Source organism: Mobula hypostoma, chromosome 2 (assembly GCF_963921235.1).
Source record: "Mobula hypostoma chromosome 2, sMobHyp1.1, whole genome shotgun sequence".
NCBI classification, from domain to species: domain Eukaryota; kingdom Metazoa; phylum Chordata; class Chondrichthyes; order Myliobatiformes; family Myliobatidae; genus Mobula; species Mobula hypostoma.
Genome location: NC_086098.1, coordinates 138450400 through 138477767, shown reverse-complemented (window position 1 = coordinate 138477767; position 27368 = coordinate 138450400). Strand labels below are relative to the sequence as shown.

The 27368-nt window shown below is 41.9% G+C and overlaps 2 protein-coding genes across 8 annotated transcripts in view; one reads left to right on the top strand and one right to left on the bottom strand.

The window, feature by feature from the left end:
* slc22a16 (solute carrier family 22 member 16) overlaps positions 1-8385 on the bottom strand; it is a 115429-nt gene extending 107044 nt beyond the window's left edge. The window contains exon 1 of one of the 2 annotated variants that reach the window (XM_063040757.1): positions 8258-8385. In XM_063040757.1, the coding sequence (XP_062896827.1) occupies positions 8258-8308 (51 nt within the window). In that variant the 5' untranslated portion in view covers positions 8309-8385. The remainder of the gene's footprint in view (positions 1-8257) is intronic. The other variant, XM_063040760.1, reaches the window with a different exon arrangement.
* Positions 1505-27368, top strand: part of LOC134342520 (uncharacterized) — a 137293-nt gene continuing 111429 nt past the window's right edge. For 5 of the 6 annotated variants that reach the window (XR_010017038.1, XM_063040766.1, XM_063040764.1 and 2 more), the window contains exons 1-3: positions 1505-7896; positions 20104-20174; positions 23673-23789. Coding sequence is in view for 5 of the 6 variants with exons in the window: in XM_063040766.1 (XP_062896836.1) it covers position 7896; positions 20104-20174; positions 23673-23789 (189 nt within the window). In the remaining variant the exon portion in view is untranslated. The remainder of the gene's footprint in view (positions 7897-20103; positions 20175-23672; positions 23790-27368) is intronic. The other variant, XM_063040767.1, reaches the window with a different exon arrangement.

Genomic DNA, 27368 nt, shown 5'->3' with positions numbered 1-27368 from the left:
GTTTAACAAAGAATGTAGAGATAAGTCCAATAACTGCCAATTAGACAATTTGTTTTCAGGAGTATACGACCTTAGAGAAACAACGGCGACTGAATTAGCTGTTATCTGGATGAGCATTTCAGATTATTTAAGGAAGCCAGCATGTTAGCCAAAGGCAAATGGAACCTGACAGGATAGAATTTGATGAAATAACATGGTTGAGACAGTTGGTTCTATACACAGTGGACAAAGTACCATATAAGGTGCAATGTAATATCAGATTGTAATCAAGACTAAAAGCCATAAAATATAAAGGGGCTTAGGCAGCATGTAGATTAAAAAAATATTGGCTATGTAACAGAAAACACTTTTTTGGACTGCAGGTCAAGGTACAGGGATCAGTTATGGAACCAACTGGAACCAATACTTAATGCCTTGGACATGGATATATATGGCACAATTTCATAATCTGCAGATAACAAGTAATGTACTATGAACAGGAAATACACTCAAAATGGGTGGACAGCAGACAATATTTAATGCTGAGAAATGCGGGTTACATTTTGATAGGAAAAAGAACAGGTATTATATAAGAAACCATTCTAAAGGTGATACAGATAAAAAATAGGCTGTATGCTGAGAGTTCATTGGTAGTAAGGCAGCTTGCAAAACCGTACAGGAACTTGAGCTTTGATTATAAACACAAGATGCAGAAGGCAGGCTGCAATGATTAACCTTTATACTTATTTAGAGATACAATGCAGAACAGGCCTTTCAGGCCCAATGAGCCACATTGTCCAGCAACATTTAACCCTAGCCTTAACATAGGACAAATTACAATGACCAATTAACCTACTAACCAGTATTTCGTTGTAATGGTGGTGGAAACCGAGGCACCTGAAGGAAACACACACGCTCACAGGAAAGATGTACAAACTTTTTACACACTGAATTGAAACTGAACTCTGGCACTGAGATGTAATAGCATCGCGCTAACCGCTACACTACTGTAGCACCCTGAATCTAAACTGATTCCGCCGCAGGAAAGATGTAATAGCTTTAGAAAGGGTGCAGATTTACCAGTATGATTCAACAGATGAGTGTTTTTATTTATGTGGTAAGCTAGGATACTTCTTCTTGGCACCAAAGGATGGTTGAAGTGAATAAGGATATAGATCGAGTCAACAGCGAGGAACTAGCAAAGAACTAGACAGTTTTTGTTTTAGACAATGAGTGATGGAGTCTGGAATACATTGACAGGGGTAGCAATGAAGGCAAATTCAATTGCAGCATTCAAAAAAGCTCGATAAGTCTCTGAAAGGAAAACATTTGCAAGGCTAAGAGGAAATGGGGAGGGTACTGACAGGATTTTTTCTTACATTGCTTTTGAGTTGACAAGAACCAAGAGGTAACATCACTGAAATGTACAAAATTCTTACATGGCCAGCTAAGCAGCTGTGAAGATGATGATTCCCTGACCGGGGTGTCTTGAATGGAAGCTTCAAATAAAAGATCAGCCTTTCAGGATAGAAAAGAAGAGACTTGTTTATCCAGGGCCAAGTGAATTTTGGAATTTGCTAAAGAAGAGGGCTATGATTCTGTAAATCAATAAGTGGCTAATAAATAGTACATCTCTCTCTTTGTATTTTACTATGTGACAAAATTTGTATAAGTTATTAAGTATACAGGATACCTTTTATTATTATGGCTGAAGTACAGTTTAAGACAATGAAGATCATAAAACTATATGATTTATGTTAGGTTAAAAATAATAGTGCTAAACCACCAGTTATGGCTGTCACAAGATTTACAAAAAGTAACTAAGATTCTCCTATCCTGATGATATGGAAAACTGATGAGGCAGGCTAATTCCTTTGAAACAGAGGCTGATTGGAAATTAAACTGTATGAGATTATATGGCCAAGCAAGAAGGGATATAGAAATGAACTACAGATCAATTAGCTTGACATCTGCAGTAGAAAATATGTTAAAATCTATTAATTACAGATGTGGTGGAAGGGGAATTTAGAAAATGATAATAGGATAGTGTCTATCGACCTCTGTTGTTTGTGATTTAGGTAGGCTTTTTAGAAAATTTGCAGACTACACGTTAGTGGAGTTGTAGATAATGAGAGAAGTTATTAAAGGATACAGCAGGATATAGATCAGTTGCAAATCTGGGCAGAAATAACAGATCCAATTTATTCCACAGATATGATTTGTTGCACTTTGAGGGACCAAATGCAACAGAACCATATATGGTCAAATGGCAGGACAATTAGCAGCACTGATAGAAGGAGTTTGAGGAACAAGTCTGAATGTAACAACACAAGTAGATTGTGTGGTAATAAAAGCATTTGGCATACTTGCTTTAACGGATCAGGGCAGTGAGTAAAGAAACTGGCAAGCCACATTGAAGCTGTATAAAATGTTGGTTAGGCCACATTTGAAGTACTGTGCATATTTAGAGTTCTGGTCTCAACATTAGGAGGAGGATGTGGAGTGTACAGTAGAGGTTCATCAGTATGTCTCCTAGATTAAAGAGTATTATCCAAGTGCATAAATAATGTGCAGGCAGACAGGATTAAATTGGCATCATGTTTAGCACATACATGTCAGCCAGAGATCTTTTCCTTTGCTGTACTGTTCTACTTTCTATGAAAGGGAGATCACTTAATCAATCTGCTATTTGATGTTTGTCTGACATGGCAACTTATAAAAATAAATAAGAGCAAACTAATTAATGTGGTATCCTAAGTATTTCTCAGACTTTCCATTAGGAGCTACAGTAGAGATTGTTAGAAACAACACACTGGTATGAATAGAGAAGAGACTAATGGGACAGAAAATTGAATTAAAATAAATGGGTTATCTTCAAAAGGAGAATCAGGAGCAGCAAAGATTTAGCAAGGGGATCAAGAGATCCAAATCAAAATGGGCTTTAAAGTGGAGCTACACAAGCTTCAGGAGAAACACACATTAAGTACATGGACAAGATGGTGTTGGTGAATCATGATGACGTTCTGCAGACTACACACAATTACATTGATTCTATTATGGTTATTATTCTATTATCGATTTATTGAGTATCCTGCAAGAAAATGAATCCTCAGAGTTGTATATGTTGACATGTGTACTGTGATAATAAATTTACCTTGAACTTTGGAGAAAGACATAGCAGATGGAATACAATGTGAAAGAATGTGCAAGCGTACATTTTAGTAGAAAATGGAAAGATGAGAGTTTGAAAAGTTTTGCTTTTAGGATGCTAACCTTTACTTGAATTCATGAAAGCCTTATATAGGGCTCCGATGAAAATGCATCTGGAATATTGTTTACTTTTCCAGTATCCCTAAAGAAACATGTACTTACCTATGAGTGAATGCAGCACAGGCTCATCAGAATGATTCCTAAGTTTACAAGTCTGCTCTTGAATTTAGAAGAATGAGACGGGTTCACAACGAAATATATAAAATTCATATACGGCTTGAAACTCCAGAGGCAGAATTGCCATTTTACCTGTCCAGGGCTTCAGATCCATGATTCACAGTTTCAAAATAAGGGTTTAATTGTTCAGAACAGAAAGAAATAAGAAATTGCCTCACCCATAGGATAGTGAACAGTTTTAAAAAAATCCAAATGAAGAGGACTCTGGAAGCTGTCCATCAAATTTTCAAGACAGATTGACTGATTTTCAGAGAATCAGTCAAGATACATGGCTATTGTAAAGAACAGACACTGAAGTAAAAGATCAGCCACAACCTAAATGAATGATGGAGCAGCCACAAGAAGCTAAATGGCTTTCTACAGCGTCTTATCATTTAATGTAGAGAATGGATCAAATGCACCTACATCCCTTCAGAGATCAAAATTGCACAGCATATCAATCAACAAGATCTGGACCAAGAGCTGGGAGGTGGTTTTGGGCTGGATCAGTCTTCTTTGCCTCCTTCGATGTAATGGGCCAATTACCCAACTCCCTCCGATTCTAATTTCCCTTGTTATGTGTTCTTCTGCAAACATACCAAGTGTTTCTTCATCTGAGTTTACCACACTTCCATATCCAGATAATTTCTCACACGATTTGCCAGAAACAACATTGTTGAACTGGAGCTATATTTTCCTGCTGTGGCTTGGAGGTTTGCATGCCTTACTGACCTGGAGAGCTACGTTGGTTGGAGTTGAGGCTTTATGCTTTGATTCTTGGTAGGGTCACCCTTACCAAATAGATCAAAGGGTAGGGGCCAGACTAAGTGGTCCACCGGTCCTTCGGATTCGGGAGTTCAGTTCAGGGCTAACAACCCAGAGAGGTAAAACAAAATTATTACGGAACCAGCAATGAAAGAATCCTCTAATGTGAGTGCGACAGTATTGCCGAGTCTCCACCCAGGACTTGCATGACTGACAGTAGTGAAAACCAAGAGAAAGCTACTGACATGATGAAGGAAGCCCCAAACACTGCCAGAGATGAAGGACCTTCATTGTTGCCCTAAACGCTAACGGTACAACAGGCAGTAAGCAAGTCTTCATTTCTAAAGAGTGTGCCTATCTGTCCCCAGGGCCCATACTCCTAGTATACAGCAATCTCCTTAATAACATATCAATTTTCCTTCTCCAACATATCATTCATGCCAAAATTCTTGCACAATTCTAATTACATTATCAAGCTTTTCTTTGCTCTGGGATAGTTCCTGCTGTTTGCCCTTGTGTGGTAAATTTGCATACATTCTTTCTTTATATTTTCATTCTCCAAATTTATTTGGGTCCAAATTGTTATACTACCCACCAATACCACATTCTTGGAAAACACCTTCCCACATCCTGATACATTCCACTTTATACTCCATTCCCAGCTTCTTTGTTTTACCTCTCCAGTACAACCTGACCTTGTTTCACACCAACATGCGAATTACTCACTGTACAATCAGACTCTTATTTGATCCATTTCCACTCTTTTCAATGCTGCTCCCTCAACAATTGTTGCTTCTGTATTGTGTGATTGAGATCTTCTACTCTCACTTGTTCAATACAATCACCACGTCACTTTCCAGTAAGCCTAAAAGCTTTTGGATCACTGATCTGCTTCTCCCTCCAATAACCCTATCATTATACTGGTGAGTTGAGTCAATGGGTGAATCCAATCAAAAGCAAACCTAAGAGTCTGGCCGTTTACTTCTAATTCTGTCAGCCTGACCTGTAGACCATTCTGCCTCTATTACTTCCATCAGTCAACTTCAGCTACACCAATTACATTATAGCTTAACCAATTAATTTCTGAGTATCATCTCCTAAAACATTCGTAAATATCTGATACCAAATGAAGTACAATTACCAATGCTCAATCTAAATCAGGAGGTCCCAACCCCTTGCTTAATGATATTGGACCATGGCATTAAAAAAAGGTTGGGAACCCCTAATCTAAATTAACCTGCCCATTTTCTATCAGCACGCCTAATGAAAGGTTATCAACCGTAACTGCTCACTTTCTCTCATCACCCAATTAGAGTCTCAGAACACTTCAGCACAGCAGGCCATTCAGCCTATCTAGTCCAAGACGAACTATTAATCTGCCTAGTTCCATAAACCTGCACCCGGACCACAACCTCCATACCCCTCCCATCCAATGTTCCTATCAAATTTTTCTTAAATGTTGAAATTGAACCCATATCCACCACTTCCACTGGCAGCTCATTCCACACCACCCTGGGTGACGAAGTCCTCCCTCATATTCTCCTTAAACATTTCACCTAACCTATTCAACCTCTCCCTATAACCCGTGTCAAATCCTGGTAACATTCTTGTAAGTGTCCTCTGGTGTCTTTCCATCTTATTGATATATATCCTGTAGGCAGATGACCCAAACAGCACAATCCTCCAAATTAAGTCTCACCAACATTTTATACAACTTCAACACAACATTCCAGCTCCTGTACTCAATACTTTAATTTACAAAGATCAATATGCCAAAAGTTCTCTTCATAATCCTATCAACTTGTGATGCCACTTTCAAGAAAATATGGATACAGATTCCTAGACCCCCCCCCGCCCCCGTTCTACTGCACTCTTCAGTGCCATAGTATTCCTTGACTGTACACTCTGGTTGTCCTTCCAAAGTACAACACCTCACACTTGACTGCATTAAATTCCATCTGCCATTTTCCCAGCTGATCCAGATCCTGCTGGTGATCCAGTTTACTATATTATCATATATGTCAATCATCTGGATGACAAACAACAGACCCAGTAATGATCCCTGAGGCATATCAACAATCACAGGCCTCCAGTCAGGGAGGCAACCAACTACTACCACTCTCTAACTTATCCTACAAAGGCAATGGCTAATCCAATTTACTACCTCAACCTGAATGCCAAGTGACTGAACCTTCTTAACCAACCTCCCATGTGGGATCACGTCAAAGGCCTGGCTAAAGACCATGTAGAGAACTGTTTTACCAAAATGTGTTATACTATTTCTTTAAGTCTGCTCTCTTTTGGTCACACCATCCACTTACTTCGCTACCCAACATCACGGACAGAAGGACATCCACATTTGACATTTCCAAACCTGCTGGCCTGTTACCCAAACGCTGACATACAATTAAATGTCACCCTCCAGCAAACTCTCAGTTCTGCCCATTCCTCCACCAGCATCAAGATACTACCCAGTTCCCAACACATTTGTGTCCATTCGACCTCAACACATTTCTGTAAGTCTGTACACAGCAGCCCTCAGGATTCAGTTCCATGACAAAACCGGGAATAGCCTGGTCTCCACAGCCCAAATGAAAGACCAAAATCAACACCATCCTGGTTGAAGTTGCTCTTCCACTCATACAACGGAGATTACAATTATCCCAATTTCCTTTACTCAAATGCCTGCACTGAATCCTGGCAATGGCAAAACTGAAAAGTGGGAAGGGAAATTAGAGATATCACATGATCTGTACTGATGGAGAAAATAGCTTAGTTTCTCAGAAGGTACAAACATCCCTTAAACCAATCAACTTCCCCGACCCACTTTACAACATCTCGGCCTTATTCTGTCTCCAGCGAAGTAACTAACATTATATAATGCATTTGCTCATTAAGATACTTTAGAGCCTTAAGCACTTCATCTTCCCCCAAGGTAAGAGATGTGTGTGGGGGGGGAAAGAGATTATGAACCCACATCTTACCACCATTTTACATGTATGATTTTATTTCAATCGCATGATGTCAAATTCTTACAATATGTTCCTGTTGAGAGAGAATTTAAATAAAAAATTACACGCACCAGCCTTTTCATGACAATAAATCCCATTTTAAACAAACCAGCGAGACGATTTAAATTCCGGAGGTTGTCAAAAATGCATCCTCTAAGCGTGAGTCTGCACTGGGTTGTAATAGACGAGCTCTCGTATTTTTATAAATATTTTAGTTCATTTTTATTTTTTTTGAATCGGCATTTTAATGGCTTATGGTGAGGAAACAGGCAGCTGGGCTATTGTTTGTTAATCGCTTGTTAATTGGGTTAGTTTAATATTTAAGTTACTAAAATAAATGAACCGTAAATATAAAACGGAAATGGAAACCTACTGCTGTTGGTAATCTTTTTTTAAAAAAGAAAAGATATTCCTGCAGCCAAAAGACAAACAGAGAAACCCAGTATTTTTTTTTGACACCTTGCAGAAAAATATGCCCCAGCAAACCACCAGGAGGCTTCGAGGCGCCGGCACGCGGACAAGTGAGGTCCAAATGCAGTCATCCGCAACACGAATCGCCGGTCGGTTCGACTCCAGCCAGCATCCACAACCCCCGCCCTCCGCCTCACATCACCTTCACCGTCAAAAAGCAACGGCAGGCGGTCGGTGCCGTCTCCATCCCTGAGGTGGGCACCATTCGAGTCCTTAGAACTCTCCTCGGCACCTACATTAGCGAGTGAGTTGAAGAGCTCATTGTACTTGGTCCGGCTACCACAACGATCTAAGATGTGAATTACAGCTCAAGGGTTATTTTTAATTATTGCGGCAACTGTGTGTGGCGGCGATGACTAGTCCCAAGGATGGAGTGGATTGGGGAGAGGGACGTACGTCGCCCTCGGTGGCCGGGCGTAAAAACCAAACCGAAGCACACCAACTGTAAGGGGGAGTGGGGGGTGGGGGAGATGTAAGGGGAGGGGGCGAAAGAAGGTGGAATTGCTGAACCTTCAGCCTTTCGCCACCAATCAGCCCACTGGTTGCAGAACTTTCTGTCACGCTTAATGAGAAAATGAGTTTTTTCCCTCTCTCTCTCTCCTTACCTCATTGCGATAAAATTCGGCCGATTTATCACCTTCTGCCTTTGCCGCCATTGCGATTCCGCGCTCCGTTCGTTCGTCCGCTCCCTCGCCCGCCAGCCGACTGATGACGCGAGTGGTGGGAGTTTGGTTTTGGGGGGGTAGGGGGTTGGGGGTGGGCTGAGGGGGAGGAGGTGACCGAGGCCCCGCCCCATTCCCCCTCCCCCGCCCCCACCGCTGCATCCCCGGTCACCGGCGCCGTATCGATTCCTTCGTCATCAATAATGTTCGGCTTCGCTTGCGATGAGCGGCCCCCATCGCAAGCCTTCATTGTCTCCTTTCCACGCTCCCCCATCCATTATAATCCTTCCATGGTCCTCTTGTCCCAGCAACACACATTAAAAAATGCTGGTGAACGCAGCAGGCCAGGCAGCATCTATAGGAAGAGGTACAGTCGACGTTCCCCTTGTCCCATTACCTCTCCCGTCCCTCGTTGCAAACCTTAAGCATCTCTCCTTGATTCATCCGCGTGACTCCATCCCCCCCCCCCGTGTAACTCTGGGGATCTGCGTCCCCTCATGTGCATCCCTACATGCCTTCCTCAAATCCCAAGCCTAATAGTGGTTTGGAGGTTGGCGTGGGGATGAAAGTTAACCATCACAATCATTATCAGTAATGACGAGGGAGAAATTTTGTGAAGGCAACATCAAGCCTTATGAAAATTGTGCGTATGTTTAAGTTACTATTTTTTCCCTTGTGAATGTTGTTTATATTATGCTAAATAACTACGATGCTGCTGCAAATACGTTTTTCATTGCACCTACGCAAAGCAGGTCCTCGTGCATCTGACAATAAATTGACTTTGACTTTGAGCCTACTGATTAACATTATCATATAGATAAGATTATATGTATTTTGGTAGCTGAATGTATAGCTGATTAGGAGCAGGAGAAAGCTGCCCAGTATTTCATGTTTATCTATCTCTGCCTTTAAAAGTATGACTGTTTCCATCAGCCATTAAAGAAAGACCCACAACTCTCTCTCCAGTCTAAATTAGTGAATCGCATTTTTAAAGTGACCACCTGCATATTACTGGATTCTTCCACAAAAAGGACATGCCCATCCTGTTGATCTATCTCAGGATCTTGTATGTTTAAATCAAGTTCCCTTTTATTCTAAATTCCCACAGAAGCAGGCAGCCTAGCCTTTCTTCATTAAAAACCTCATACATTCCAGATTTTAGCCTGGTAAACCTTCTCTGAACTGCTTCCAATACATAGAGCAATTTTCTTAATTCAAGAGTGTTACAGTACTGCAGTTTGGTCTGGCAGCTGGGCATGTCATGGGAATCAGCTTCCCCTTTATTCCCCGCTATAGGCTCTGTCTACTTCTGGCTGCTTCAGTAAATCAAAGACCCCACCCACACCAGACATCCTTTCTTCTCTCCCATCTGACAAGATACAACAGCATGAAAGCATTTCTCACCAGGCTCAAAGACAGCTTTTATCCCACTGTAATCAGGACCTCTTATACGCCAAGGAGGACTCTTGACCTTCCGTTGTACCTGGTTATGATCTTGTACTTTATCACTGTTATTGTTTTACCTTTTTCCACCCCGATGCACTGTGTAATGATTTGATCTGTATGAACAGTATCAATAATACGTGCCATATTTGAAGCATCACTTCTCTTTTTATATTTGTTTTTCAATCATAATAATAACTTTAATTGCTGTATCTGATGTTTTACAAATCTAAGCCAATAACACCCAGATCTCTCTTATTTCAGACTTCTACAATCATTCACTATTTAGGCTTTATTCTTTTTTATTGCTGCTACCAAGATGGGTAATTTCACATTAAATTCCATTTGCCAGTTTTTTTTTCTTTTGCCTGGTCATATAACCTATCTATAATCTCTTTTAAGCCACATGTCCTCTTCCCAATATATTTTCCTGTCTCTCTTTGTGGCTTCAGCAAATTGGGCAACCATGCCTTCTGTACATTCATCCAAGTTTGTTTTAATTTGAAGCAACACACACAAAATGCTGGAGGAACTCAGCAGGTCAGGCAGCATCTGTGCAAATTTCAGTCTGAGACCTTTCTTCAGGACTGGAAAGCAAGGGGAAGACGCCAGAATAAAAAGGTGGGGGGAGGGGAGGGATGATAGCTGGCAGGTCATAGGTAAAGTCAGGTGGGTTGGAAAGATAAAGGGCTGGAGCAGAAGGAATGTGATAGGAGATGATAGTGGACCCAGAGGGAGGTGATAGGTAGCTGAAAACAGGGAAAAAGCCAGAATGGAGATTAGAAGAGAGGAGAGAAAGGGAAATGTTTTTTTACCAGAAGGAGAAATTTACATTCATGGAGGCTATAAGGTGTTGCTCCTCCATCCTGAGGGTGGCCTCATCTTGGCACAAGAGGAGGCCATGGTCCGACATGTTGGAATGGAAATGGGAATTGAATTAAAATGTTTGGCCACCGGGAAGTTCCACTTCTGGCAGATGGAGCGGAAGTGCTCAATGAAGTGGTCCCCCAATTTACAACAGGTCTCACCAATGTATTGGAGGCCATATGAAGAACACCAGACATTGTTAGGATCTGGGTGTCATGGTAAAACTGGTATTTATTGCTCACTCCTGATCGCCCTTAAGAAGATAATGAACCACTGCTTGAACTGTTGCAGACCTTTTGGTGCAAATACTGTAAAAGGACTGTTGATGATGTGATTTTTAGATTTAAATGCAGTGTTAATGAATGACTGGTATTCCAATGCACAATTGGCTGCAGGAGTCACAAGTCTGAGAATTGCTGTCAATGTCGCCTGACAACTAACTACATTTTGTACATACTGCTGCTGGTGGGTATCAATGGTGGAGGAAATGAATGGTTAGGATAATTTATGCATTTGTCTAGCCATTTTGCCCTGAATGTTTTTAAACTTAATTCAAAAGGTTGGTGCTGTAAGTGGAGACAATTGCATCACTCCAAAGTTATGCTTTGTTGCTGGCAGAGAGGCATTGGGATCTCAGTAGGTGAATCAATTACCATAACATCTGATCTGCACTAAAAACTGTGGTACTTATGTGGCTGGACATTGATGTATTGTTTTGGGGGGGGGGATTCAGAGTTGGTAATGCCATTGAATATCAGAAACAGGAGGCGGTCATTGCTTGCCATTTTGTGCTATGAGTGTTACTTGCCCATGCCTGATTGTTGTCCAAGTGTTACTTTAGTACTAAATGAAGCAATTGAGTCGGAAGCGCTTGCTTTATTCCAACAGCTAAAGTAGCATGTGGTAGACAGAGCTATGCAATCTCAGAGCCAGTAGGTCATCCATTGGAGTATTTCCTTTTTAAGTCCCACTGACTCCAATTTTACTTGGTTGGCTTGATGCCACGAGAACAGTCAAACTGGCCTAATCTCTACAATTTAGTTTCTTTTGGTGTATATTTGGACATCAACTTTGTGTTTCGTAGTTGTGGTTCTCACAAAACACAAATCAAGGCATTAATGAAAAAGTTATTGATGAATAACCGCCACTTGAAAGCACCATTGATAACATCTATAATCATTTTTCATATGATTAAGAGTAAATTATATGGTAATCAGGCAGATTTGTCCTGCTTTTGTGAACACAATATGGAGGAGCAATTTTAAGTATTTTCAGATTGTTGGAACAGCTTGGGTGGAAGTCTAGCTAGTTTTGGAGTGCAAGTCTGAAATGGTTAGTCTTGCAGGCTTTACTCTGCCATTTCTTGATATTACATGGAATATATCAAATTGGCTTGAGTCCAGCTTCTGTAATGGAGGAGTCTCAGAAGGAAGTCAAGATGGACCATCTACTCAGCACTTCCGGTTGAACATGTTTGCAAGCGCTTTAGTCTTTCCTTTTGTTACTGTGATTTCCTGGGCCCTACCGTCATTGATAATTGATAAAAGTGAGGATATATTGGAGCCACTGCATCCCATTAGCTCAAGAAAGATCAAGGGTCAACCTTATCTGCCATATACATTTACATGTATTAGGAATTCACTGTGGTGTGTTGGTCAGGCCATGACATGCAATGAAAAAGAAACATGAAAAATAAAGAATGATATCAAAAAATAAAGTTAGGGGTTTAAGGTATGAATATGTAATGAAATATGCATAACTACGTAAATACCAGCCTGTATTTACAATGTAAGCAGCATTATTAAAAAGTGGTTTAAAGTGTTTACAGTGACAGGGGTAATAGGTAGAGGGGATAATTGACCAGGTTAACGACTGGGGCTATGAAGCTTTTAAGATGTCTGCTCCATTGTCCTGCACCATTCATTGCTCAGGTAGTAGGACTGCAGAGCCTTGATCTGATCCATTATTTGGGAGATTGCTCATATTTTCTGCATGCTGTTTTTGCTGTTTGGAGCATGTCATCTATATTGCAACTTAATGCAGGTGGCATCCCAAATCTGAAAACACTTCTAATATTGTAGACTATTTAATCATTGTGGAATTTGATTACTATTGCTAGATAACATGGATTGTTGTTTCCTGATGGAACTTTCCTTATTATCAATCTAGCTGCCTCACTGCTGTACTCTCCTTATGGATTTCTGAGAATTAATATGCCTAGTTCTCCAATTAATATCATTTAAGTTAATACAAATCTACTAATTATACAGATTATAGATTCCACAGAAGTCTTAGACTGTTTGAAACAGTGTTAGCAATTGATAAGGAAAACTGGCAGTTCTGAAACTGGCATGCATGGTCAAGGTCATAGCTTGATATTTTCTGACCATTTATGATCCATATGTTTTAATTCTAAATACTATTGCTTCTGTACCAAACTTCAACAAAATTGAGTAATAATCTAATGCTACATACTACAGAAATGTGTTGGCCTGCATGGATATTTACTAGAACCAAAAGACTTCAGAAGCTGGAGACAGAAAGAATCACAGACCAGACAGTATTTGTAGTGAGAGATAGAGTTAACATTTCACTTCTAGCATTGCCTTATAAGAAACGCCTGCACTTGGGAAAAATTATAAAATACAGAAAGACAAGTTATTGTGGGATCCAGAAAATTCCAGAAAGGGAAAGGAAGAGTCAAAGAGTTAACATGTAAAGGTAATAGTAGACTTGAAATTGGCAGGAAAAGTATAGCATTTTCAGGTTCTGTATTAGTGCAGGAAATGGCATCAATATACTGGAAAAGCAAAGAGGCCTGAAGTGAAACTACGTCTTTGGTGTGGCGAAAGTGAGTTGAGTCGGAGGAGAAATAGTTCAATGTGACATCAAGTCCTGCCAGACAGTTGAGTGTCTGGTGGAGGGGAGCAAAGATTTCTCACGCTGTAGTGATGTGGCATGAAGGTATCGAGAACTTGCATGTTAGTGATGAAAATCTGCCAGTTGAGAGCAGGAAGATGGAAACTTTCAAAGCAGCAGAGAGCGTTAGAGATGTCCTGAATATAAGGAAGAAGGGACTTGACTGTGATGAAGGGAGTGAAAAGGTAGAAAGTGTGGGGAGGGGGAGAGATAGAAGAGAGAAAAAATGTTTGATGGGACGAACAGACTGAAACAATAGGTCTGCTCAAACGGTCCTGCTTGTGGATCGAGGGAAAGAGGAAGAAATGAGCTGCGTGGGGTTGGAGGATGATAAGCATGGAGACTGGTGGAGGTATAAAAAATTATGAGTGGTCTAATTTAGGGTAAATGCAAACAGGCATTTTTCCACTGAGGTTGGGTGGGAGTACAGCCAGAGGTCATGGGTTAAGGTGAAAGGTGAAAAGTTTAAGGGAAACATGAGGGGAAACTTCTTCACTCAAAGGGTGAGAATGTAGAACGAGCTGCCAGCACAAGTGGCATTTCAATGTTTAAGGGAAGTTTGGATAGGTACATGGATGGTAAGGGTATAGAGTACTCTGGCCCCAGGGCAGGTTGATGGCATTAGGCAGTTTAAATGGTTCAGCACAGACTAGATAGGTTGAAGGGCCTGTTTCTGTGCTGTACTTTTCTGTGACTCTATGACTCTAAAACAGTGACTGGGAGATGATTACCCAAAATTTTCATTTTCCCTTTCAGATTTTTACAGTTTCTGATTCTCCTCGTCTCATCTTTTTCCCCGTTTATCCCATTACCAGCTTTCAGCTTGTACAATAATCTCTTTGTGCCAGTTAGTTTTTCTTGCCTTTCAGTCTATCAGAGACCCCCCCCTTTGTTTTCTCATCTCCTTCCTCTTTCGCTATCTTAACCGTGTTTACCTCCAATTTTTTCCAGTTCTATGAAAAGTCATCAACCTGAAACACGCCCCTTGTAACTCTGACCACAGATGTGGTATGACCTGCTCCCTTTGGTTCATGGACAGAAAACAAAGATTTCAAGTGGTTAAAGCAAATCATTTTCTAACTAACAGAACACCCAGAAAATTATAACATGATTAGGCAGAGTTGTAAAAAGGGAAATAGTGTTGACAAAATTTTACTTTTGAGGATATAATGAAAAGTATACATAACATTATGTGGAAGTAAATAGATAAAAATCTTAAAGTTCATTAGAGTTATAGTGCAACTCGTTTTTCAGTACAAATTAGTTCTCAAAGATGCAGCAATTCTTATTTTCCCAATATTTGGTAAATTAAGTTTATAGAGCAAAACTGGGAGAAGGCTGATTTTGATGGCATTAAACTGGAACCTGATTAGAAAAGGCCAATATCAGGTAATGGGACATCTGGGAAGTAGGAGGACATTAGTGCGGAAAATTCAGGCTAGCCTGTTCCTGTTAATGTGAAGAGCAAAGCTGGCAGGATTAGGAAAAAATCTGAGCTGATGAGGGATATTGAGGCTCTGGTGACATATGTGACATATGCAGCTGGGACCAAACAAATCCCTTGAGAATAAAGGGTGCAGGACTACACGAGAGAGATCAGGAGGGTAAAAAGGGCACAAGAGATATCAATGGCAGGTAAGGAAAAAGAGAACCCTAAGATATTCTGCAATTATATTAAGAGAAAAAATACACCAGTGAGAGTATCTGTTCCCTGGGGAATCTTGTAGGACAAAAGACAATTTTTCCCTTCAGTGACTCTGCTTCAAGGAAAAAAGACCTAGCCTGTCTAATCCCTCAGGCAACTGAAATGCTCCATTCCAGGCACTGTCCTAATAAACTCCTCTGTACCTTCTGTGCAGTGCAACCCATCCTCCCTATAGTTTGGCCATTAGACCTGTCGTAGTTCTACCATTTTACTCATTGTTAAATATCATTTATCTGGCCTAGGACTATCGTTCTCACTGACAACAATACCACCAATGTTTATGTCATCTGCAAATTTCTGGCAAGATGGCGCCAGCAACCAACAGCGACATCCTGCAGACAGCTCACAAAACTACTAGATACTCTTCTACTTGTAAATATACTTCTCGTGAACTGTGATCGATCGCAGCCTGTAATTTCCATTTTAAGCATGTATTTTTGAGCCGACTAAGCAATCTGGCACTTCGCAATTTCCTGGGGGATTTGGCTAGGTTGAGAGAGTGTGTAGGGGTGGCCATCAATCACGAACCTGTGGTTGGCTCCATTACTCTGCGCCGATTAAAGCGTTGAGTAAGAGTAAAATTAACGAGGACGAGCGCGGAAAACGAATGGGTGTTCAGTGCTGCCCTGCCTATGTTTGACCGATCTCTCTTTTGCTGCTGCCGGTGAAAGGTGCTTGAGTCTTGGGTCCTATACTGCAAGGTTCAGTTGCCTCGGCGGCTACTGGCTGTGGGCATGTTTTTGAGGGACCCTGTGGTTTGATGTTTAATGTCCTTGCTTGGATTCACTTTGGGGGACACTGCAGTTCATATTCCATGTGGTTTTTGTTTACTGTTTTTTTACTATTTGTGCAATTTAATCGAGGCACTTCAGAATGGAACTGGGTCTAATTTCCAATAAATTCCTCCATTACCTCCCATAGCAGTCTAGGATGCATCCCATCAGGCTTAGGGATTTATCCCTCTAAGCCTACTAAGACATCTAACAACTCCGTTTTAATAATAGTGTAGCAGTTAGCATGACGCTATTACAACCTGGGACAATAGGTGCAGGAGTAGGCCATTCAACCCTTTGAGCTAGCACCACTATTCACTGTGATCATGGCTGATCATTGGAGTTCAGAGTTCAATTCCGGCATCCACTGAACGAAAGTTTATATGCTCTTATCCTGAGCTCCGGTTTCCCCCGGGTGCCCTAGTTTCCTCCCACAGTCCAAAGACATACCAGCTCATAGGTCAATTGGTCGTTGTAAATTGTCCTGTGATTAGACTGTGTTAAATAGGTGGGTTGCTGGGCGGTGTGCCTCATTGGGCCAGAAGGGCCTGTTGTGCGCTGTATCTCGAAATAAAATAAAATAAATAATAATTTTTTCTATAATTTTACCAATCTACCTTCCGAATACTCCAGCCACAATGTTCTTTTCCTGAGTGAATACCCATGAAGAGTATTCATGAAGACCTGGGCTACCTCTGACTTCATGTCACAGATTGGCCATTTGCTTCCTAAAGGGCTCTACACTTTCCCAGGCTACTCTCTTGCCCTCAATATTCTATAACATGTCTGGAGATTCTTGATCTTCATCACCAGAGGTAGTTCATGGCTTCTCTTTACCCTCCTCATTTCTTTTTTAATTATCCCCTCTACCTCCTGCACTCTCTGTCTTCACAGGCTTTGCAGGTTGTTCCAGCATTTAATTGTCCAACTTGCCCTTGATAAGGATAACATAGAACACTACAACACAGTATAGACCCTTGAAGGCACAACCTACTCTAAGATCAAGCTAATCCTTGTACATAGCCCTCCATTTTTCTATCATCCATGCGCTTAAGAGTTTCATAAATGTTCCAATATATCTGTCTGTACCATAACTTCTGGCAGGGTGATCCACGTTCGCCCTATACCCTCCAATCGCCTTAAAATTGTGCCCCCTTGTGTTAACCATTTCCAGTCTCTCTACATGTTGTACCTATCTATCACGCTGGCTCCCATCACTCTGCCACACTAGTTTAAACTCTCCCCATTAGCTCTGGCAAATCAACCCACAAGGATATTGGTCTCCCTCAAGTTCAGATGTAATGCATCCTTTTGTACATATCAAGCCTTCCCCAAAAGAGTTTCACAAATGATTCACAAATCTGAAAGCCTGCCGCCCCCCACACCAATTCCTTGGCCACACGTTCATCTGTGTGTGATACAGACAGCAATCTAGTGATTACTGTATTTGAGGTCCTGCTTTTCAGCTTCCTACCTGCTCCCTATATTCTCTCTTCAGAGTGTCATCCATTTTATTGCCTACAGTACATCATTGTTACCAATATTCACCTCAACTTCTGGCTGCTCATCCTCCCCCTTTAGAAAGCTGTGGACCCAATCTGAGACATCCCTGACCCTGGCACCTGGGAGGGCACGTACCATCTGGGTGTTTCTTTCACACCCATAGAATCATTGTCTGCTCCCCAAACTGTTGTATTCCCTATCACCATTGCTCTTCTCATCTCCTCCCCCTCCACCTCCCTTCTGAGCCACAGAGCTAGACTCAATGCCAAAGACTTGGTTGCTACAGCTTTCCCCTGGCAGGTGTCCCCACAACAGTATCCAAAGTGGTATACCTGCGATTGAGAGAATGGCCCCAGGGGTACTCTGCACTCTCTCCCTTTTCTCTTTTCCTCTCCTGAAAGTCAGCCAGCTGCCTGCCTCGTGTAATTTAGGAGTGACTACCTCCCTGTGGCTCTTATCGATCACTTCTTCATTCTTCTGAATGAAGGCCATCCACCTGCAGCTCCACTTCCCTAACACTTAAGATACTGCGGCTGAAGGTACTTCATGCAGGTGTAGCTATCAGGTGCCTCCCACGATTGCCACATGAAGAACACACCACCGACTCTGGAGCCTTCTCACTACACTGACTAGGCATTAGTAGACAAAGAAAGGAACTTACATTAGCCTCCACCTCTTCTCACCGAAGCCTCATGAGCCAAAGCCTCAGCTCCCCACACAAACACTAGCCCATTCACACAATGGCCGCATATTTAAACCTAACTTTTTTCATAGGCTTTAGCTAAGTGCTTAATAAAACATATCTCAAGCCCGCCAAAAAGTTCGTAAAGGCCTCGCTCACTCAAGGGTTCAAGAAGGAAGTACAGAGGTACCTTGTGGCAGCTTTGAGCTGCCTTACTGAACCTTTGATCTCTATACCTGTCATGTATGTACAGTTTTTTATTCAATCCAGTCCTCATTCCTTAGCATCCAGGTTTCCCTGTAGTTGCTACCCCTTGGCTTTCACCCTTATAGAAACATGTTGACCTTAATCTCTTATTATTTCACTTTTAATTGTCCCACTTGTTGGATGTTGCTATTCCCTCTCTACATTCGCCTGGTCCAACATTATGGTTTGTAATTGAGTGTGATCTCAATTCCTAGAATATCCTCATCGCTTTTCATAACTGTCTTAAAGCTGGCAGGGGTAAAGCAAAAGACTGATAGTCAGTGTGTGAATGAGTGAGATTTAAAATAGCAAGCAATTGAGAGGTGGGGACGTATGTTGCGGACGGAGCACAGGTGTTCTACGGAATTGAGCATACTAAATGCAGTAGCTGAGGTGAGAAGAGTGCATGTGAATCACTGCCTCACTTGGGACCTGCAAGTACATTTTGGAACCCCGGTGTAGGGATAGTTGTTACACCCCTGCATGTGATTGCAGGTGAAAACCTTGGGCAAGGGGAAGAGATGAATGGGGAGGAATAAATGAATCAGCAAGTCATGGAAAGAGTGGTCTCCTTGGAAAGCAGACAGAGTCAGGGGAAAAAGTCCTGACTGTTGGTGGGATCTCATTGCACCTGTTGGAAATGATAAAGTGTGATGCGCTGGATGTGGAGATGGATAGGTTGAAAGTTGAGGACCAAGGGAATGCTATCTCTGAGTGGCTTGGGTGAAGGGTTGGTAAGATCAGACATTTGGGAAATGGAGGAAATTTGCTTGAGAATTGCTATAACCACAGTCAAGAGAAAGCAACATTTCATGAAGGGCATTTCAGATACCCTGGCACAAAAAACATACATCTTGAAGACAGGTGCAACAGAGACAGAGAAACGGAAAAGGGGATAGGGTCCTTCCGAGAGATTAGATGGGAGATCTAGTCAAGGAAGCTGTGGGTATTGATGGGTTTATGGTAAATATCAGTTGATAGTTTCCATCCTGAGATGGAGACGGAGAAATCCAGAGAGCCGAAAGGGGTGTCAGAAGTGACACCAAGTTATTTTGAGGGTGGAGTGAGGTGGAAGTACGTAGCAAAGGTAATAAAATTGAGGTATGAGCGTGTGCAGGAGGTACCACCAATACAGCCATTAATGTAGTGGAGAGAGCTGGGGATCATGGGTGCAAAATTAGGCTTGGAAACTTTTTTGTTGGTAAAGGTCCATGGTTTGTCTTGAATTTGTAGAAATCACGAGCAATTGAAAGAGAGGTTCAGAGTAAGGTTAAGTTCTCACAGGCAGATGACAGTGCTGGTGCAGGGGAACTACTTGAATCTCTCTTCCTTCACTATAGCTGAACAGTAAAAGTGAAAATGTTAAACATTTATCTGATTGTCACCAATGCCATAATAGCCATCCAAATGCCAATGCTGAGAAATTTCCACAGCTCCTCATCACCAACTTTTGCAATGTGCGTTCCAAGGATCACTGTAAAAAGCAGAGTCAAATTCACTCTCATGAAATTTGACTCTGGCTGATTTCTTACAGCCATTTTTAAAATTATAAAGCAAATTATATAATTCAAACTTTGGAAATATTGCTTAATCTACTTATAGTTCTATAAACTCTTGTCTTTTTTAAGAATGTCTTTTTTTTATGGTGCAGTGACTTCTGCTAGACGAGACTTCGGATCATTTCATTCATCAAATGTGCAAGAACTTCTGGGCGCTATAAAGGTTTGATTGTTGTTTTTACATATTATTACTTAGCAGAGGAATTTATTAATTATTTATCTTTTACTTGAGACTTAATAAGAGGACATGTAGGCCACCCAATAGTATCAGGGACATCAAGGAACAGATAGGGAGACAGATTCTGGGACAGTATAGTAATAACAGGGTTGTCGTGATGGGAGATTTTAATTTCCCCAATATTAATTGGCATCTCCCTGGAACAAGGGGTTTAGGTGGGGTGGAGTTTGTTAGATGTGTTCAGGAAGGTTTCTTGACACAGTATGTAGATAAGCCTACAAGAGGAGAGGCTGTACTTGGTCTGCTATTGGGAAATGAACCTGGTCAGGTGTCAGGTCTCTCAGTGGGAGAGCATTTTGGAGATAGTGATCACAATTCTATCTCCTTTACCATAGCATTGGAGAGGGATAGGAAAAGACAAGTTAGGATAGTGTTTATTTGGAGTAAGGGGAAATATGAAGCTATCAGGCAGGGACTTGGAAGCATAAATTGGAAACAGATGTTCTCAGGGAAATCTATGGAAGTAATGTGGCAAATGTTCAGGGGGTATTTGCATGGGGTTCTGCATAGGTACATTCCAATGAAACAGGGAAAGGATGGTAGGGTACAGGAACCGTGGTGTAAATGGCAGTTGAAAATCTAGTCAAGAAGAAAAGAAAAACTTACAGAAGGTTCATAAATCTAGGTAATGATAGAGATCTAGAAAATTATAAGGCTAGCAGGAAGGAGCTTTAGAATGAAATTACGAGAGCCAGAAGGGACCGTGAGAAGGGCTTGGTGAGCAGGATTAAGGAAAACCCCAAGGCATTCTACAAGTATGTGAAGAGCAAGAGGATAAGACGTGAGAAAATAGGACCAATCAAGTGTGACAGTGGAAAAGTGTGTATGGAACCAGAGGAGGCAACAGAGGTACTTAATTAATACTTTCCTTCAGTATTCACTACAGAAAAGGACCTTGGTGATTGTAGGGATAACTTACAGCAGATTGGAAAGCTTGAGCATATAGACAGTAAGAAAGAGGATGTGCTGGAGCTTTTGGAAAACATCAAGTTGGATGTCACCGGGACCCGACGAGATATAACCCAGGCTACTGTGGGAAGTGAGGGAGGAGATTGCTGAGCCTCTGGCAATGATCTTTGCATCAACAATGAGGACGGGAGAGGTTCCGGAGGATTGGAGAGTTGCAGATTTTGTTCCCTTATTCAAGGAAGGGAGTAGAGATAGCCCAGGAAATTATAGTCCAGTGAATCCTGCTTCAGTGGTTGACAAGTTGATGGAGAAGATCCTGAGAGGCATTATGAACATTTGGAGAGGCATAATATGATTAGGAATAGTCAGCATAGCTTTATCAAAGGTAGGTCATGCCTTATGAGCCTGACTGAATTTTTTGAGGATGTGACTGAACACATTAATGAAGGTAGAGCAGTAGATGTAGTGTATATGGATTTCAGCAAGCCATTTGATAAGGTACCACATGCAAGGCTTATTGGGAAAGTAAGGAAGCATGGGATCCAAGGGGACCTTGCTTTATGGATCCAGAATTGGCTTGCACACAGAAGGCAAAGAGGGGTTGGAGACAGGTCATATTCTGCATGGAGGTTGATGACCAGTGGTGTGCCTCAGGGATCTGTTCTGGGACCCCTACTCTTTGTGATTTTTATAAATGACCTGGATGAGGAAGTGGAGGGATGGGTTGGTAAATTTGCTGATGACACAAAGGTTGGAGGTGTTGTGGATAGTGTGGAGGGCTGTCAGAGGTTATAGCATCAATAAGATGCAAAACTGGGCTGAAAAGTGGCAGATGGAGTTCAACCCAGGTAAGTGTGAGGTGGTTCATTTTGGTAGGTCAAATATGATGACAGAATATAGTATTAATGGTAAGGCTCTTGGCAGTGTGGAGGATCAGAGGGATCTTGGGGTCCGAGTCCATAGGACACTCAAAGCTGCTGCATAGGTTAACTGTGTGGTTAAGAAGGCATGCAGTGTATTGGCCTTCATCAACTGTGGGATTGAGTTCAGGAGCCAGGAGGTAATATTGCAGCTATATAGGATCCTGGTCAGACACCACTTGGAGTACTGTGCTCAGTTCTGGTCACCTCACTACAGGAAGGATGTGAAAACTATAGAAAGGGTGCAGAGGAGATTTATAAGAATGTTGCCTGGATTGGGAGCATGCCTTATGAGAATAGGTTGAGTGAACTTGGCCTTTTCTCCTTGGAGTGATGGAGAATGAGAGGTGACCTGATAGAGGTGTATAAGATGATGAGAGGCATCGATCATGTGGATAGTCAGAGGCTTTTTCCCAGGGCTGAAATGGCTAACACAAGAAGGCACAGTTTTAAGGTGCTTGGAAGTAGGTACAGAGGAGATGTCAGGGGTAATTTTTTACGCAGAAAGTGGTGAGTACGTGTAATGGGCTGCCGGCCACGGTGGTGGAGGCAGATACAATAAGGTCTTTTTAGAGACTCCTGGACAGGTACATGGAGCTTAGAAAAATAGAGGGCTATGGGTAAACCTAGGTAATTTCTAAAGTAAGTATATGTTCAGCACAGCATTGTGGGCCGAAGGGCCTGTATTGTGCTGTAGGTTTTCTACGTTTCTATGACATTGATGCAGGGTGATAGCATGGGAAAATTGGAAAGAATTTCTTTTAGAAGAATCCATTTGGATTTTTGTCTCGAGCACATAATGTTTATGTTGAAACAAGGTTCATGCTAAGACAGGTCATGAACTGTTGCAAAAAATAAATAAAACCTGCTAGAAATATCCAGCAGGTTGTATAAAATCTAGAAAGAGAAGCAGTGTTAATATTTTGGGTTGTTAAAACTTTAATTTGGAAAGAAGATACTGAGGTGTGGAGAATGAAATCTCTCCAGTAGATTGTTGTCGAGATCACCTGGGTTGGTGGGTTGAGAGAGGGAAAACGATATCATAGATCAGAATTGGGTTTATTGTCACTGACATTGTGAAATTTGTTGTTTTCTGAAGCAATTCAGTGCAATACATAAAGAGTACTTTCAGTTACGAAAAGAAATATATAAAAAATAAATAAATAGTGCAAAAAAAAGAGAACAAAATAGTGAGGTAGTGTTCATGGGTTCGTTGATAGCTAGATGATTTGCAACCAAACTAGCTTGTCCTGACCATATTAGTTGACTGGAAGGTGAGAATGTTCATTTGCATGGCATCTGAGGTTAATACCACAACCGACACGATGTGGTCACTGATCTTTGTCACTCGTGAGAGATCATTAAACTTTTTGTTGCACTGCACCCAGATCCTTGGAACTCAACCTCTGTGAAAATAGCCTGCTACATTCTCTTTCAGTCCTTTCACAAACAATTCTCTCATCAAAGCCTTGCATAATTGTAGCAAGCCTTCAGTCCTCTTGTACTCCATCCCTTTATACTAAAGGCCAACTTTCCATTTGCCTTCCTAATTATTTGCTGCACACTCATGTTAACTTTGTTTTGTTCCATTTAGGCGGGGAATTATGTTCCCCCTACTTTGCCATTCGAGTTGCCCAAGTTCCACTATAATAATGGAAATATTCCAAGCTTTGGCGAAGAGATGAGGAAAAAGCATTTTCTTCTGGAGGAGGTAAGGTTTCTTGCCATAGACAAAAATTGTATTTGTTGTCTCATTCAGAGGAGATGAAGTTGGAGCAGGCTAGGAGAATGGAGAAGTCAAAGTGGTTCACATCACAGTGGCAATTGGAGATGAAAAGGCCGAGAGGGTAAAAAAAAAGGGGGAGTGTTGGAGATGTGAGGAGGGGTTATCAGTTGGAGGTGAGGACTTCTCACCAAAGAAATAAGTGGTGAGGCAACAGAAGAGTTCCATATAAGAGCGGGCTCAGCACTCGTTGGGGTGTGAGCACAGTAGTGCTAAGGTGAGTTCTTTGTTCAGCATCAGAGAGAGGGAGGTCAGGGGTGATGATGAAGACTCTGCAGGGGTTCGAGCTGGGACAAGGACTGGGGTCAGAAGAGAGAAGACAGTAATGGAAGGTGGAGGCAGGGGAGGTGAGATGAGTTAGGAAGTGGAGAGAGCTTTAGACTCCCACTCTGGACTATCCTACCGGTGAAGGTGCAGTCCCTGGAAAATAAAGTTGAAGACCTCAGAGCAGGAGTGCAGTACCAGAGGGATATCAGGGACTGCTGTGAACTTTGCTTCACAGAAACATAGCTCTCACCTGCCATTTCAGACACGGTGCTACAGCTCGATGGCTTCACTATTCTTTGCAAAGACAGGACCGCTCAATCTGTTAAAGGCAAAGGAGATGGAGGATTCTTTATGATTAACTTATTGTGGTGCACAAACGTGGCGGTCTGTCTCAGTCTGCTCACCCAGCCGGGAGCATCAAGTGGTCAAATGTTGTCCATTTTATCTGTCGAGGGAGTTTTCCACCACCTTCCTGGTAGTGGTGTACATTCCACCTCAGGCCAACATCAGGTAGGCACAGAAGGAACTGAGCTACATAATCAGCAGGCACAAAACCACACATCCTGATGCCTTTCCTATCATTGAGAAGAGTTTCAGTCAGGCCAGCTTGAAGAAAAGTCTCTGAACAACTACCACCAACATATCACCTGTAGAACCAGAGGAGCCAGCACACTTGACCACTGTTAATACCACCATCAATAACATTTATTGTGCCATCCCACATCCACACTTCAGAAAGTCCGATCACCTGGCTGTACCTCTGCTCCCGGTGTATAGGCAGAGACTAAAGACTGCAGCACCAGTGGTGAGGACTAAGAAGATACTGTCAAGGGAGCTGGAGGAATACAGGACTGCTTTGAGTAGGTGGACTGGATAATATTCAGGAATTCATCTTCGAGTCTGAATGAATGGTTACTTGATTTTATTTATTGTTTATTTATTTTATTTGTTGTTTTATAGCACTGAGTATGAGAGTTACAAACTCAGTTTTGCTGTATTGGTGCATGACAAATTGTACTATGCAACGACAATAAAGATATTTCAATTCAATGCGCCACAGTTGTCACCGACTTCATCAAAACCCATGTGGATGGGTGTGTGCCTTCGAGAACATACTGGACATACCCAAGTCAAAAGCCCTGGATAGCCAGGAGATTTGTAGTCTGCTGAGGGCTAGATATTGGCACTCAAGACCGGTGATCCAGATCTGTATCAGAAATCCAGGTACGACCTACGGAAGGCTATCTCAAGGGTGAAAAAACAATTTCAATTCAGGTTACAGATGGAATTGGATGCACATCGGCTCTGGCAGGGTTTGCAGGCCATTACTTTCTAACATGAAACCTTTTATCATGGATGGCAGTAATGTTTCACTCCCAGATGAGCTCAAAGCCTTTTAAGCACACTTTGAAAGGGAGTATAAAGCTACATCTATGAAGATCCTGTAGCATCTGGGGACCCTGTGATCTCTGCCTTGTAGGCCGATGCCAGAACATCTTTCAAGAGAGTGAACCCTCATAAGGTATCAGGCCCTGATGGTGTACCTGGTGGGGCTCTGAAAACCTATACCGACTGGTGGTGTGTTCGGGAATATCTTAGATCTCCCACTGCTGCATTTGGAGGTTCCCACCTGCTTCAAAAGGGCAACAATCATAGAGCAGGATGAGCTGCCTCAATGACTATTGCCCAGTGGCATCTCACATCTATTGTGATGAAGTGATTTGAGAGGTTGGTCATGGCCAGAGTCACCTTCTGCCTAAGCAAAGACCTGGACCTGCAGCAATTTGCCTATTTCCATAATAGATCTACAGTGGATTCAATCTCACTGGCTCTCCACTCGGCCTTGGATCACCTGGTCAATAGTAATACTTAAGTTAAACTGCTCCTTATTGACGTTCAACACTATTATACCTCCAGTTCTAATCAAGGACCTCCAAAATCTGGGCCCCTATACCTCCCACTGCAACTACATCCTTGACTTCCTCAATGGGAGACCAGAGTCGGTGTGGATCAGAAATAACATCACTTCCTCGCTGATAATGAACTCTGGTGCACCACAAGGATGCATGCTTAGCCCTCTGCTTTACTCTCCCTACACTCACGACTGTGTGGTTAGGCACAGCTCAAACACCATCTATAAACTTGCTAGTGACACAACTCTTGTTGGAAAATTTCAGATTCTGACACCTGAAGACAACTACGTACACTGATGAGGAGGCGTTCAGGAGTGAGACATATCAGCTGGTTGAGCGGTGTAGCAACAAACTTGCACTCAACATCAGTAAGATCAATGAATTGAAGGGTAAGTCGAGGGAACACACACCAGTCCTTATCAAAGGTTCAGAAGTGGAAAGGGTGAGCAATTTCAAGTTCCTGGGTGTCAGCATCCTTGAGGATCTATTCTGGGCCCAACATATTGATGCAATTACAATGAAGGTACATACGACAGTGGCTATATTTCATTAGGAATCTGAGGAGATTTGGTATGCCACCAAAGACTCGCAAATTTCTACAGATGTACCGTGGAGAGCATTCTAACCGGTTGCATCACCATTTGGTACGGAGGGGCCACTGCACAGGATCAGGATAAGCTGCAGAACATTGTAAACTCAGCCAGTTCCATCATGGACACTTTCCTCCTCAGCATTCAGGGCACATTCAAAAGGTGGTGCCAGAAATGGTGGCATTTATCACTCAGGGCATGTCCTCTTCTCATTGCTACCATCAAGGAGGAGGTACACAAGCCTGAAGACGCACACTCAATGTTTCCGGAACAGCTTCTTCCCCTCCGCCATCAGATGTCTGAATGGACATTATACCCATGAACACTTCCTCACTATTTTTTCCTCTCCATTTTCAATACATTTTTTAAAAAATATACTTAGTGTAATTTATAATCTTTATAACTATCTATTTCAATGTATTGCTGCCGCAGAACAACAAATTTCATGACAAATGTCGGTGATATTAAACCTGATTCTGAGAAATCTCGGAGAAGAGGGAAGGAGGAAGTAGTGTGAGGCCAAATGCATTTTTGTTTTGTTCAGTTACATTTCTGGGTGTTGATTTTAGGGATCAATGGTAATTCTTTTGAATGTAAAGGGTACAGGTTATTCCAAATCTTGGAATAAGACAAATGTTACTTGCCATTTATCATTCCATGCGTAACTGTTCTGGGTTCATCACCAGCAGACATAAGCTACTTTATTATTTGAAAAGTTGCAAATGGAATTGCATGTT